Source organism: Schistocerca gregaria, chromosome 11, assembly GCF_023897955.1.
Source record: "Schistocerca gregaria isolate iqSchGreg1 chromosome 11, iqSchGreg1.2, whole genome shotgun sequence".
Taxonomy (NCBI): domain Eukaryota; kingdom Metazoa; phylum Arthropoda; class Insecta; order Orthoptera; family Acrididae; genus Schistocerca; species Schistocerca gregaria.
Genome location: NC_064930.1, coordinates 85,233,755 through 85,249,060, shown reverse-complemented (window position 1 = coordinate 85,249,060; position 15,306 = coordinate 85,233,755). Strand labels below are relative to the sequence as shown.

Here is a 15,306-nt window from a genome sequence, read left to right as displayed (position 1 = left end):
TCATCTCATTTCTTTGTTCTATGGATTAAAAAACTGATCTGAACTAATCTAATCATAAGACATAATTTTCCATACTGAAACTCAAACAGAATGCATGAAAATTTACAACCCTTAAAAAACTGCTTTACTGAAATTAGTCAACATCAAATGCAGATCAAGCCACTGCAGCAGCAACATGAATTTTAAAACACCTAAATGATAACAATGTGATCATACTATGTCTCATGTTGACATAATTTACAAATAAACATAATCAGGAGATATTTGCACATTTAAAGTAAATGAGTATTAAAAAAATTCAAGACTGCTTTTTTAGAGTTAAAAAAAAAACTCAAAATCCTGCAAGAATCCTTCAAAGACAAAAGAAGCTAACGGAGTGTGGGACTGTATATGTGTGGATATATTTGGTAGATATTCTCATACTAACCATTTAGTAGCTACTAAATTGTTCAAAGAAAATGCTTCACTAGTTTTAAGAATGGTCATCCTACAGGAAAGATAGTACTGACCAGTGAAGCACATAGCATGATTGACAAAGAAAAGCCTGAAACTGAACTAAAAGTAATCTACTACATGTCTGATACCTATGATATTGCTTATGTAATCTGTAAGGGGCAGTCAAATACAAATGAGACAGACTGAAAAAAGGAAGTAAGCTGTTCATTATTTCACACATTGTTACCATAAATGTTAATACATTTTTCCTACTATGAAGCAAGATGGTCAATGCCTTCACAGAAAGAAGGTTTTTTGTGTCCTACAGAACCATGATTATACTCGTACATACGGAAAGTGCAAGGGGAGAAATTAGGACTCTATGAAGTATTTGTATGGACTTTCCAGTGAAACTACAGCAGTGTAGCTGAAAATACTTCAATAACATGCCGGCTTGGCCACATATTGTTGTTTTGAGCACACTGTAGAAGTTTCAACAGGTCTCACTTACACATCCTCCACACTCGCAATCCCTCCCAAGGTGATTTCCTTATTCTTGAAACCCTGAAGAATGACACCTGTGGCAAGCAATCTACTTCGGATGAAGAGGTGCACCCCTGGGTACAATTATGGTTCCAGAAGCAACTGCGAACATTTTACCATGAAGGCACCGAGTGTCTTGCCTCACAATGGGATAAATATATTAGCAGTTACAGTATTTACTTTTCAAATAATAAACAGTTTACTTAGTTTTCTTCCATGTATCTCATTTTTCATTTGGCTGCCCCTTATATCTTGCAATAACCTAGACTGTGTCGACAGTGGAATTACTAAATTGGTACAAAATCTGTTGCCGTTCTCATGACTAAATATGAGGCAGAATGCTGCTCTTAACAATGGAAAGGATAAAAACTTTTCTAAGACGTATTATGAATTCAGAAACAGTAAATGTGTTGGCAATGCTTTCAATAAAGAAAAGTTTCCACACATGGGAAACTTCCCATAAAACACACACACACACACACACACACACACACACACACACACACACACACACACACACACACACACACAGAGAGAGAGAGAGAGAGAGAGAGAGAGAGATTTAGTGGTAAGATGGCCCTGTGCATAGAATGTCAAAAACTGAACACAGATCGAGCACCACAACAGGAAGTGGGAAGGGTGTACTGAACAGTGGCAAAAAAAGTAAAACAGAAATAGTACACTTCAATATTAAGTGCAACACTGAGTGAAGTGGAAGAGCCTCAGCATCATGGTTAAGTGGTTGTGGTGTTAGACTGCAAGGAGGGCAAGCCATGTTCAAAACTCCCTAGTGCAATTTATTTTTATTTCTTTTTTTCACATTATAATGAACTGTTTGTGTGGACATTGAAATGTTTGTTCTCTTTCTCTAGTCTTGATAGCTGTCATACTACACATTGGTTGGAGAATAAAGAGACAAGTGGTAAGAATATATTACCATCAGAAATGTGATGATAGTGAGAGGAGGTGAGATACCACATGCATGTCTCACAGAAATGGAAACAACAAATAAATAGGTGTGAACTATATTACAACAAAGGAATTCAAGGATAAAAACTTACAAAAAAGAACACAACTTCAAAAATGTTAAAACTATTTGTTTTGACGGAGCACAGAGAAACAGTAAGATTGTGAAACTGTTGCATTCATTTGTTTCTGCTTATGTGACAAACTATTATGTGTATTAAAAACAAATATTCTAAGACTTACCAAGCGGGAAAGCGCCGGTAGACAGGGACAATAAAATAACACACAAACACACACACAAAATTTTTAGCTTTCGCAACCAACGCTTGCTTCTTCAGGAAAGAGGGAAGGAGAGGGAAAGACGAAACTCTTTGCCTTTAATTATGTCTGTGTGTGTGTGTGTGTGTGTGTGTGTGTGTGTGTGTGTGTGTGTGTGGGCGCGCGCGCGCACGAGTATATACCTATCCTTTTTTTCCCCCTAAGGTAAGTCTTTCCGCTCCCAGGATTGGAATGACTCCTTACCCTCTCCCTTAAAACCCACATGCTTTCGTCTTTCCCTCTCCTTCCCTCTTTCCTGAAGAAGCAAGCGTTGGTTGCGAAAGCTAAAAATTTTGTGTATGTGTTTGTGTGTTATTTTATTGTGCCTGTCTACCGGCGCTTTCCCACTAGGTAAGTCTTGGAATCTTTGTTTTTAATATATTTTTCCCATGTGGAAGTTAGTTTCTATTTTATTTACATAATAAACTATTATGTTTTCTACATTTCCTAGGTGGTGATCACCTTCACATTCATACAAACACTTAAATCGAACAATGAGAGGTATCTCACTCACTCACTCACTCACTCACTCACCAGGCATGCAGAATCAGTTCCCTCAATAAGACGTTCCAGTCATATGACACTTTAACTGTCCCTATCCCACATACAACACATCAGATGTGTTTTCCAGTGGAGAATTCTGTCAACTTGTCATCAAACATTTGCAGTCTGAATTGAAAGCCACTTCTTTTCATCTGCTAATAGAGTAGTTGTGCAGAACCAACTTTCATTATAGGTCCCCTTCTCACATCATGACATAACAACAGAAACTTTGATACAGTGAACAGTAGAGAGAGAGAGTGTGAGAGAGAGAGAGAGGGAGAGAGAGAGAGAGAGAGAGTGTGAGAGAGAGGGAGAGAGAGAGAGAGAGAGAGAGAGAGAGAAATTGGCACACAGAACTTTGAACATGGCTTCCCAACTTTGCAGCTCAACACCATGATCACTGAACCACAATGCCCTGGTTGTTTTACATTGCTCATTATTGCTTCTTGAGCTTGAACTGCTCACTGTTTCCACACTCCTGGAAATTGAAATAAGAACACCGTGAATTCATTGTCCCAGGAAGGGGAAACTTTATTGACACATTCCTGGGGTCAGATACATCACATGATCACACTGACAGAACCACAGGCACATAGACACAGGCAACAGAGCATGCACAATGTCGGCACTAGTACAGTGTATATCCACCTTTCGCAGCAATGCAGGCTGCTATTCTCCCATGGAGACGATCGTAGAGATGCTGGATGTAGTCCTGTGGAACGGCTTGCCATGCCATTTCCACCTGGCGCCTCAGTTGGACCAGCGTTTGTGCTGGACGTGCAGACCGCGTGAGACAACGCTTCATCCAGTCGCAAACATGCTCAATGGGGGACAGATCCGGAGATCTTGCTGGCCAGGGTAGTTGACTTACACCTTCTAGAGCACGTTGGGTGGCACGGGATACATGCGGACGTGCATTGTCCTGTTGGAACAGCAAGCTCCTTTGCCGGACTAGGAATGGTAGAACGATAGGTTCGATGACGGTTTGGATGTACCGTGCACTATTCAGTGTCCCCTCGACGATCACCAGAGGTGTACGGCCACTGTAGGATATCGCTCGCCACACCATGATGCCGGGTGTTGGCCCTGTGTGCCTCGGTCGTATGCAGTCCTGATTGTGGCGCTCTCCTGCACGGCGCCAAACACGCATACGACCATCATTGGCACCAAGGCAGAAGCGACTCATTGCTGAAGACGACACGTCTCCATTCGTCCCTCCATTCACGCCTGTCGCGACACCACTGGAGGCGGGCTGCACGATGTTGGGGTGTGAGCGGAAGACGGCGTAACGGTGTGTGGGACCGTAGCCCAGCTTCATGGAGACGGTTGCAAATGGTCCTCGCCGATACCCCCGGAGCAACAGTGTTCCTAATTTGCTGGGAAGTGGCAGTGCGGTCCCCTACGGCACTGCGTAGGCTCCTACGGTCTTGGCGTGCATCCGTGCGTCGCTGCGGTCTGGTCCCAGGTCGCCGGGCACTTGCACCTTCCGCCGACCACTGGCGACAACATCGATGTACTGTGGAGACCTCACGCCCCACGTGTTGAGCAATTCGGCGGTACGTCCACCCGGCCTCCCGCATGCCCACTATATGCCCTCGCTCAAAGTACGTCAACTGCACATACAGTTCATGTCCACGCTGTCGCGGCATGCTACCAGTGTTAAAGACTGCGATGGAGCTCCGTATGCCATGGCAAACTGGCTGACACTGACGGCGGCGGTGCACAAATGCTGCGCAGCTAGCGCCATTCGACGGCCAACACCGCAGTTCCTGGTGTGTCCGCTGTGCCGTGCGGGTGATAATTGCTTGTATAGCCCTCTCGCAGTGTCCGGAGCAAGTATGGTGGGTCTGACACACCGGTGTCAATATGTTCTTTTTTCCATTTCCAGGAGTGTATTTTGCTTTTTTTTTTCACAGTTCAGGATACCACCTTCTTGTTTTCAAGCTTGATTCATGTTCAGTTTTTAACAGGCTCTGTTACCATTAAATCTGAGGGGGGATGTGATGGGGAGTTCCAATCATACACCCAGAAAACAACAAAAAATTTTCTCATCTGGGCAATTTAAAACAAGAAGAGTGGCTTTCACTTTTAAATCAACAGAATAAGCTTGAACTGTAACAATTTACATTTTAAGAAGTAAAAATTGTATGAATTTATTCTTTTAGGATTTCATCAGGTTTCTGTACAAATTTTCTTCTTATTGATGAATGTTTCTTTTCACACAATTTTAGAATAAAGGCTAAAGATTTTATGAAGTAGCACCCACACGAACTTCAGCTATGAGCCACCTCTGTTCACCCCACTGATTGATGGAACAGAATGGTGAAGTCAAGTAGGCAAAATCTGCCATTGAAAGTACGGTAATACTGTTCACTTAAATTGGATAACCTCCTCTTACCCTACACATACTCTTCTTATGGCAGTAGATTTTGTGCTTTGCTGTTTTTTTAATTTTTATTTTGTTGTTAGCTTACTGTTTGTGGCACATTGTGAAGGTTGCAGGTAAAGTTGACGATTTCTGCAAGAGTGAATCATCCAGATTTTAAAAGCTAAGGAAAAGGGAGAAAAACAACAGTACATATGAGGATGAAACTGCTCTATATGCTAAAGCATCTCAAAGAATTTTCCACTTCACATGCCAACTATTATCTTTAGAGTCCAGCACGACTGCATGAAATGAAATGATGCCTCCACAGTAGTGAGCACAAGCTGTAGTGTGATTTGTAGAAGTAAAATATCCAGCAATTGTACAAAGAAATTATCGTAGGTTGTATGGATGTGATTCACCTGGTGTTGAAACAGTTAAGAACTGGGATCATAAGTTTCTAGCAACTCGAACTGTTCTGAAAATTCTGGTGGTGAACATCATAGTGTTTTGGAAGAGGCAGCAGAGGACATCAGACAAGCATTTCTTAGGAGCCCGCATACCTCAATTCGGCAGGCAAGCTTATGTTCCCTGATCAATGCTGCACCATGAAGTGCACATACTTCACCATATGTATTGTTATAAAGAGCAAACTCTGTAACCAAGTGACAAACCATGCTGACAATAATTTTCTATGGATATGCTGCACCATATTGACATGAATGGCAGCTTTCTAGAAATATGTTTATTCTCAGATGAGGAAATCTTTCATGTATCGGGAATGGTTAATCAACATGATGTTCAGATATGGGGCTTGCAACTTCTGCACACTATTATTGAACATGTTTGCAACAGCCCGCCACTGAGGATCTGATGATGTCTGACAACATGTTTTCTGGATTGTTCTGCTTGGCAGAAAACATAGTAAATGGGTAAGCATATCTGGATATGTTTGAGCAGTTGCAAACCAGCATCAGCTTTTAACCAGATGGAGCTCTGTAACATTGGTCATTAGTTGTTTGCAAGTTCAGGGAAATGAAACTCCCCGTTGCTGGACTGAATGCAGAGAACCCATTACCTGGCCACGAACATTCCCTTAAAATTATCCTGCTTTGATTAGAGAAAGACCGCATGTGTGTGACCAAAGTGGATAATATTTGTATGTTAAGATGTCATACTGATTTGATTGTAACAGTGACACATGACGTGTTACAAAGAACATGGCAAGAAATTGAAAACAAAGTTCATATTCTTAATGCTAACAATTGTTAACATGTAGAGGTGTATTGATGATTATTAAAAAGCTTCTTTGAGATGCTCCAACATATGACACCATTTCATTATCATATCTAGTGAAGTTCTTCTTGAGCTTCTAAAATTTTGGAGGTATGGAAGGGACACCATGGATAGGGAAAAAAAAAAACACCCTGCACTGGCATAAATAATATGTTAAATACACTACTGGCCATTAAAATTGCTCACCACGAAGATGACGTGCTACAGACACGAAATTAAACCAACAGGAAGAAGATGCTGTGATATGCAAATGATTAGCTTTTCAGAGCATTCACAAAGGGTTGGTGTTGGTGGCAACACCTACATGCTGACATGAGGAAAGTTTCCAACCAATTTCTCATACACAGACAGCAGTTAACCTGCATTGCCTGGTGAAACACTGTTGTCATGCCTTGTGTAAGGAGGAGAAATGCATTTCAGACTTTGATAAAGGTTGGATTGTAGCCTATTGTGACTGCAAATTATCATATCGCGACCTTGCTGCTAGCATTGGTCGAGATCCAATGACTGTTACCAGAATATGGAATAGGTGGGTTCAGGAGGGTAATACGGAACACCGTGCTGGATCCCAATGGCCTCGTATCACTAGCAGTCGAGATGACAGGCATCTTATCTGTATGGCTGTAACTGATCGTGCAGCCACGTCTCGATCCCTGAGTCAACAGATGGGCACATTTGCAATACAACAACCATCTGCACGAACAGTTTGACGATGTTTGCAGCAGTTGGACTATCAGCTCGGAGGCCATGACTGCGGTTACCGATGATGATTCATCACAGACAGGAGTGCCTGCAATGATGTACTCAGCGACGAACCGGGTGCACGAATAGCAAAACGTCATTTTTTCAAATGAATCCAGGTTCTGTTTACAGCATCATGATGGTCGCATCCGTGTTTGGCAACATCGCAGTGAACACACATTGGAAGCGTGTATTCATCATCACCACACTGGCATATCACCCAGCATGATGGTATGGGGTGCCATTGGTTACACTTATCGGTCACCTCTTGTTCACATTGATGACACTTAGTACATCTGAAATGTAACGTCCACTGTTCAATGACCTGTGGCTCTACCCTTCATTCGATCCCTGTGAAACCGTAAATTTCAGCAGGATAATGCACGACCCCATGCTGCAGGTCCTGTATGGGCCTTTCTGGATACAAAAAATGTTCGACTGGTGCCCTGGCCAGCACATTCTCCAGATCTCTCACCAATTGAAAACATCTGGTCAATGGTAGCTGAGCAACTGGCTCATCACAATATGTCAGTCACTACTCTTGATGAACTGTGGTATCGTGTTGAAGCTGCATGGGCAGCTGTACCTGTACACGCCATCCAAGCTCTGTCTGACTCAGTGCCCAGGCATGTCAAGGTCGCTATTACGGCAGAGGTGGTTCTTCTGGGTACTTATTTCTCATGACCCATTCACCCAAATTGCATGAAAATATAATCACATGTCAGTTCTAGTATAATATATTTGTCCAATGAATACCTGTTTATCATCTGCATTTCTTCTTCATGTAGCAATTTTAATGGCCAGTAATGTATTTGTTCAGAAATGTTTTTACGTAAGTTGCTTCAACAGTCAAATATTTTGCTCACGAGTAAACAACAAAATTCTTGATGGTACTAGATAACTAAATTGAAAACAAGATGCAAAGATAAAGAGGAAGAGCAATATGACTGCTTTCTAATGTTATTGCTCTTGTTGAGCTGCTGTTATATCTTCTGGAACAATCAAATACGGTGTTTTGAAAAGTTTGTGCAACACCCTTTATCTGTTCCCAACAGCGAGTACAAATCTTCTTATGTCATTTGTTAAGGGCATCCACTATTAATTTCACTCCAGCAATTGATTATTTCAACTACCACTACTCGCCCCTTCATCTTATGACCCTTGCAAATTTGGTAAGAACATTAGTATCTATCTCATAACAGTGAATTCAACATTCAGCATTTGCAGTGCAACATGACAGAGTTGATGTTTCGTATTGGGTCAACATGCTGCTGCTCTTGGCTGTTTATTAAAGTGTGAACTGACTTTGTGAGAAAAATAGATGGTGACCATTAATCTCTACAAAATATCCACGATGTAATTGTAAGATAAGTAACAGTCGCTTACCAAGTAATAGCTGTGCTAGGCTCTCTCTCTCTCTCTCTCTCTCTCTCTCTCTCTCTCTCTCTCTCTCTCTCTCTCTCTCTCTCAACAACACCAATATTAGTAATAATAATTTAGCTCCATATGGGAGTTCAATTTTCTGTCCATTTTTTTCATGATCGTTGAGTGTATTGATGCATGTACACACAATTTCATGCTTTCTACTAAATCCTGCTACCTTGGAATCATTGGCAGCTGCCATGTTGTTCTTGAAGAAATTAAATTGAGAGCAAAAATTCACTAAAATCATTGACAGTGTAAGAACTAATAGGCTGCTTATCAAGGAAAACATTAACATCTATGGCAAAACAAGTAAAATTTAATAACAGAATTTCAGGTTCCGCTGTGAAAAATATGTGATAGTATATTTCTGGCACTACATCACATAAAATGCAAAGAAGTTAAGGATACTACAAGGCTGAGAACCGGTTCCTAGAGGCTTTAATTTTTTTACGTCCTTTGCAAAACCTAAGATGTTCCACATAGAGATTTCTGTGTCGAAGTATCTGCTGTTAGCAAAGTTAAGAATACACAGAATATCAGCAAAATTGTCAGCAATTATCATTAGAAAGATCAAAAAACATATGCAACACACAAAATGTGTGATCAGAATTACAAAATGTTTTCTTTACTTGACAAGCCCATAATTACACCCTCCTAGCACACACGACGCAGAGAACAAGTGAGTTTTACCTTAAAGTGTTGGCACTCCAGTGACCACTACTCCTGATGCAGTGGAAGAGGAAGTTTTCTCCTGGCTGGAACTTGCAGTAATGCAAGCAAAATACTCCGTCACCATCAGTGAGATGTACTGATATTGTGTTTGGAGACATCCTTGCCTGAATCATAACTGATGGTTGTACCAGGAGGCAAATAGAGCTGAAGTAACTCCTTGGTTTATATGTGGGTTAACAATTATTACACCTAACTGAACTATTGTGAGTATAAAGTGTCTGAAATCAAGTGGAAGTTCCTTGAACAACAGCATGTCAGTATCATCTTTCAATAACAATTTTCTGCTGTTGAACTGTTACTTCCATTTAAAAAGTAGCAAAAATGTAACTGCATTGGGTGTAGCGTCTCTTCAATTTTTCTGTAATGAAATAATACTAACCTGCACAGAAAACAACAAAAAATGTATCTGAAAAGCATGTTTCATTCAGCCAAGGTTTCCCCTTGTGGAAGCAGGATCAATTTTCCTATATTTTTAAATACTTTATTTTCCTACAGTGCACTCAGAGTGGTTTTGTGCTCCCTATTTCCCTCCCACCTTTCAATTATATTACTACCTGATGCATTATTTACTCATATTTTCTCATCTGTCTACTACTTAAGAGACTGAATTAAGATCTTTGTTCTTAAATCAAGGTCAGTACTCTGCACTGTACATGTCCAAAAGCTTTCTATTTTCATTGCATGTCATACATAATACAATACCTTTAATGTTCTTTCTAATTAATATATAGCAGGACTGTAAAAATATACACGTCCCCCTAAGCTGTAACATATGGGGAGAGCAACGAAGAACAGAAGCTGATCTCATCATTTATCAAAACAGAGTTCTCAGAAGTTATAGCATTTTCACACTTTTTAAAACATTATCAAACACGTGGATGCATGTGTACATCTGAGGCAGCCCCACAAATAGTCTCCCAATTCAGTAAACATATTACTTTGGATCTCATTAATATGCTTAAAAACAGCCACTTCTGAATTCTGCCACATGAATATACATTCTCAGTCAACATCTCGAATTACCTTCATAAACTCAATGGGAAGACAAACATAAATTAAAATTCTGATTGATATTCAAGGAATGTTTATATAGTTATTTATTTAGTCATAAATAAATGTCATTTCACACCACATGTTGATTTTTTGGTTCTCTATCAGCTGAGTCTGCAGATGCAACAAAAATACTATTTCAAATTTCCATGGTTTCAAACCATCTTAGATAGTAGCCAATACATCATCCACATTTTTCCACTCAAATGTAATTTTATTTACTCAGTAAATAACTATATGGCAGCTTGAAGTCAGAATAAAAGTAAGATAACATCTTTACATTAAGGAAGTATGGCTTACCTCCTCATCTGTTATATGCAATGGGTCACATTCACGAAGACAGTCATCAAATTCCAAACCCTGCACAAATTGAAGAGCATTAATACAAAAATTAAAATACACTGACTAAGGATATAGTACCAAAAAGTAGGGTTCTAAAAGTAACAAAGAAGAAACATGCAATCTTGCTGTTGGTTTCATTTCAAATGTTGTGTATTATCATGATACATGGGAAATCAACATTTTTTAACACTAACGAATTATTGAAGACAAATTTCAAATTATTGTAGAGACAAAGCTACTCATATAATTATGGTCCCACAAGAACATATTGTGATAGTCATGCAAAGTGTTTAGCAATAAGTAACATCTACAAACAAGATACACAAATTATGTAACTTAACATCAGCCACTCAAAAACTCCTCCTAATGTCATCATTCTTTGCCATTATATTCCATAGACAACTTTTAGTTGGTTATGCTATCAGCACAATAAGAATTTACTGTATTTAGCTGAGAGCTAGAATCATTTCTTTATTGACACATTATGAAAATAGGTATTGCTAAAAGTGTAGATGGTATATATGAGGTTAAGCATATAACACAAACCCATGTATTTCTTGGATGCTACTCAAAAGTATTTCCTTTATAAATGTTGAAAATCTATGGATCCTGACTGGGATATTTCAATTCTTAATAAGGAATCTAAATTCACTGCTGAGCAACCTATCGCAAAAGTTCAACATAGATTGCTTAAAAGATTCAAATTGTGCTTAGTAGCTTCACTGGCGTTACAACACTGCTACAATACACTATTGGTGTGGGCACTACATGGGCAAACAATGGCTTGATAATTACCTGGGAAAAGAACCCCATGAGAGGAAACAAAAAATAATCATGCGAGTCAATCCACAGAAAACAGAAATGAATCATTACAGAGACAAGCATGGGGATAACTCAGCATGCATCTGGCATGGGCTGCTGTCGGCTTAGCACTAAGGAACAACATTCAACATAAGGGGAAGGTCCATTGTAGATGAACTCAGTGTAAGTACTGCCTCACTTGGGTAACAGCTGTCCACAAAGTAACAGCTCCATCAATGGATCTGCCCATACCCTCCACTGCATGTGTCCTCCATGGTGGGTTCCACACTATTATGAAGTGTTATCCAGGCAAGGGCATCTGTATCTATCACAACATCCACTAGTTGGAATACTAAACCCTCCCCCCAAGAAAGGCATGTGAGACTGACAATAGCCAGGCTTTGACCACTATGTCTTGTGCAGAACAAGAGAACCCAGCATTGACTGAACTCATAAAACAGGCAATCCAAACATTCCAGCAGAATAGCATGGAATTGAGGAGTCAACAGGGGTCCACCAGCAGCAGGTGGAGGCACATGTGAAAGCTGAGAAGGAGAAGGAGGAGGAGGAGGAAAAGTGGATCGAAATCAATGGGCTACACATTAGCAGATGCAGGTGCATACTTCATTAGGCCAAAGGCTGTAGGTAATGGGAGAACAGCAGCCAGTGTGGAGGGGCGACAATGGGAAAGCACTCAGCTGCAACTTAGAGTCCACACATTGAGCAATTTCATGACCACCTAGTCACCTGGCAGACCAGAATAGTGGTGGTGGTAAAATCACTACTGGGTTAAATCACAACTGATTTGCATGACACGTCTGCTGTCCCTACTGGCATCCATCACAAAAAACTGCCAACTTTTGTGCCCCAGCACAATACCCAGCAGCCACCCTGGCAGTGGTTGAAGAACTGGAGCCAAACAGCAGCCCTAAGAAGAAAACACAGCATGATACTCTGGGTGCAACAATTACAGAAGCCCCATGGTGTGTGCCCATGCAAACATTCTGCCAGATTGCATCTCTTGACTGATGTCACCCGGTATGTAGCCAGAAAGCTTGACAACGCATTGTTGTGGAAAGAGAAATACACCGACTGCTTCATGTGGAACTTAAATGTATGCACAGAGCACTCCATGTCTGAGTTAGATGTCAGGTAAAATGGTGTAGTAGTGAGATACTGAATCCCGCTGCAGATGCAAAAGACCTCAAACTCCTGCAACACAAATTCCCTACTATTTTGGATACCAGAGTCCTGTAGGAACTCTCAATGGCAAAAATAATCAACAATTCCTGAACAGTGGCAACTGAAATTGTGTAGAACAGCTCGGCTATGTGCAGGAAATTGGACAATGCAATGATCAACAATCACATTACTGACCAAAACCAGACACACACAAGTGATGTGCCCCCTGTCCCAAGGGTGCTCTGGTTTGGACAAAAAAAGAAAGTGGCACAGTAGCTGATGCAGCCTGGTCCTGTGCACAAGCCCCACAAGTCCACATGAGACATATGATGTCACTACTAACTGCAGGCCAGGACATCTGGAGGGCACTAGGGGTCATTTACCATACTCACCTAACTGCACTCCCACCACTTATCAGAAATGACATCCCTCGCTACCATTGTCATCCAAAATGAGTCCATAATCTGGGCAATGTTGTCTAAATAAACTTTGGGCAAAGTTAATGCCCTAGTCTGAATTTCAGAATCAGACAATCACAACCTGAATCAGCAAATCTGTATGAGAGACAGCACATCTGGGACACACAATAAAGGCCACATATTACTGCCTAGGGTACTTGTGGTGATGACCAAAACCAACAAACAGCACCATGGGCTTTGTGGATAGAGAAAAAAACCTGTACCATTGGTGTAGTCTACTGCTCTTGAAGCAACTCTACATTCTTGTACATTAATGCTGTCGTCATTTTCTGCTGCTTCTTTTGTATTCCTGACAGTATTACACACATGCTGGGTCCATGGTGGCCCAAAATTAACCCTGGGGAAAAGGGAAACAAAAAATAGGTGTATCAAATACATAAGAACGTTCCTCATCACCATTTTTGTATTTGAACTGGTGTGGCAACACTTCTACATTACACTATAGGTGTGAACATTTAACAGGCTCAAATGGGCTCAACAATGACTAGGGAATATACCATGTATGAGGAAATGAAAACTCGCCATAAATCAGTCTACAGGAAATGGAAGGTCTGACCCATCATAGAGATTTGCATGGGGATAACTCAGCATGCAGCTGGCATGGGAGGCTGTCAGCTGATCGCTAAACAACACTCAGCAAGATGTGCAAGACAATGTGAACAACAGTTGAACTCAGTGTAAGCATTGGCCTATTCGGCTTACAGCTGCCCATAGGTAAACACCCCTGGCAGTGGATCTACCCATACTATATGCTACATGTGACCTCCATGGCAGGTTTCTGCACTGCTCTGCAGCACTATCAAGGCCAGTTCTTCTGACTTCATCATGTCTGTTGATAGTGATGTTAAACTGGGAAAATATTGAGTTGGAAACACAATTCTACTGTTACAAATAGAATCAAATAGTAAATTTGCTAATGTGTGTACACCCAAATTCTTAAGATTTTCATAGACACAGCTCAGTCTCAATAAACTCATTGTTAACATACTAGCAGACTATGATGAATAACAAGTGAAAATTAATATAGTAAGGCTGTATTGTGTGCCATTCTGTCTAAGGGACTAAATGCTGTGCTACAAACTCCTAGTCAGTCCTTAGGCTTTATTGCTTCTTTCACATTTTGATATTATTAGATAACAACAACTATGTCAAGAAGCACCTAAATGCGCAGTACAGATGAAAGTGTAGGACTATGTTTAAGCAACTAAGTCAATTCAATTCAAGGCCTGGGGAAGGTATGGTCACACTTGCTTGATCGTAAGTCAAAGCTGGTTATAATACACTCCTGGAAATGGAAAAAAGAACACATTGACACCGGTGTGTCAGACCCACCATACTTGCTCCGGACACTGCGAGAGGGCTGTACAAGCAATTATCACATGCACGGCACAGCGGACACACCAGGAACTGCGGTGTAGGCCGTCGAATGGCGCTAGCTGCGCAGCATTTGTGCACCGCCGCCGTCAGTGTCAGCCAGTTTGCCGTGGCATATGGAGCTCCATCGCAGTCTTTAACACTGGTAGCATGCCGCGACAGCGTGGATGTGAACCGTATGTGCAGTTGACGGACTTTGAGTGAGGGCGTATAGTGGGCATGCGGGAGGCCGGGTGGACGTACCGCCGAATTGCTCAACATGTGGGGCGTGAGGTCTCCACAGTACATCGATGTTGTCGCCAGTGGTCGGCGGAAGGTGCACGTGCCTGGCGACCTGGGACCGGACCGCAGCAATGCACGGATGCACGTCAAGACAGTAGGATCCTACGCAGTGCCGTAGGGGACCGCACTGCCACTTCCCAGCAAATTAGGGACACTGTTGCTCCTGGGGTATCGGCGAGGACCATTCGCAACCGTCTCCATGAAGCTGGGCTACGGTCCCGCACACCGTTACGCCGTCTTCCGGTCACGCCCCAACATCGTGCAGCCCGCCTCCAGTGGTGTCGCGACAGGCGTGAATGGAGGGACGAATGGAGACGTGTCGTCTTCAGCGATGAGAGTCGCTTCTGCTTTGGTGCCAATGATGGTCGTATGCGTGTTTGGCGCCGTGCAGGTGAGCCCCACAATCAGGACTGCATACGACCGAGGCACACA

At 41.6% G+C, this 15,306-nt stretch overlaps 1 protein-coding gene and 1 long non-coding RNA gene across 7 annotated transcripts in view; one reads left to right on the top strand and one right to left on the bottom strand.

The window, feature by feature from the left end:
* Positions 1 to 15,306, bottom strand: part of LOC126295455 (zinc finger protein 708-like) — an 885,643-nt gene that overhangs the window by 799,546 nt on the left and 70,791 nt on the right. For 3 of the 6 annotated variants that reach the window (XM_049987978.1, XM_049987985.1, XM_049987987.1), the window contains exon 6: positions 10,715 to 10,774. The exons of the other annotated variants lie outside the window; for them this stretch is intronic. In XM_049987978.1, coding sequence (XP_049843935.1) covers positions 10,715 to 10,774 — 60 coding nt within the window. The remainder of the gene's footprint in view (positions 1 to 10,714; positions 10,775 to 15,306) is intronic. 6 annotated transcript variants of the gene reach the window in all.
* Positions 1 to 15,306, top strand: part of LOC126295459 (uncharacterized) — a 1,097,875-nt gene that overhangs the window by 1,049,359 nt on the left and 33,210 nt on the right. The window lies entirely within an intron of this gene.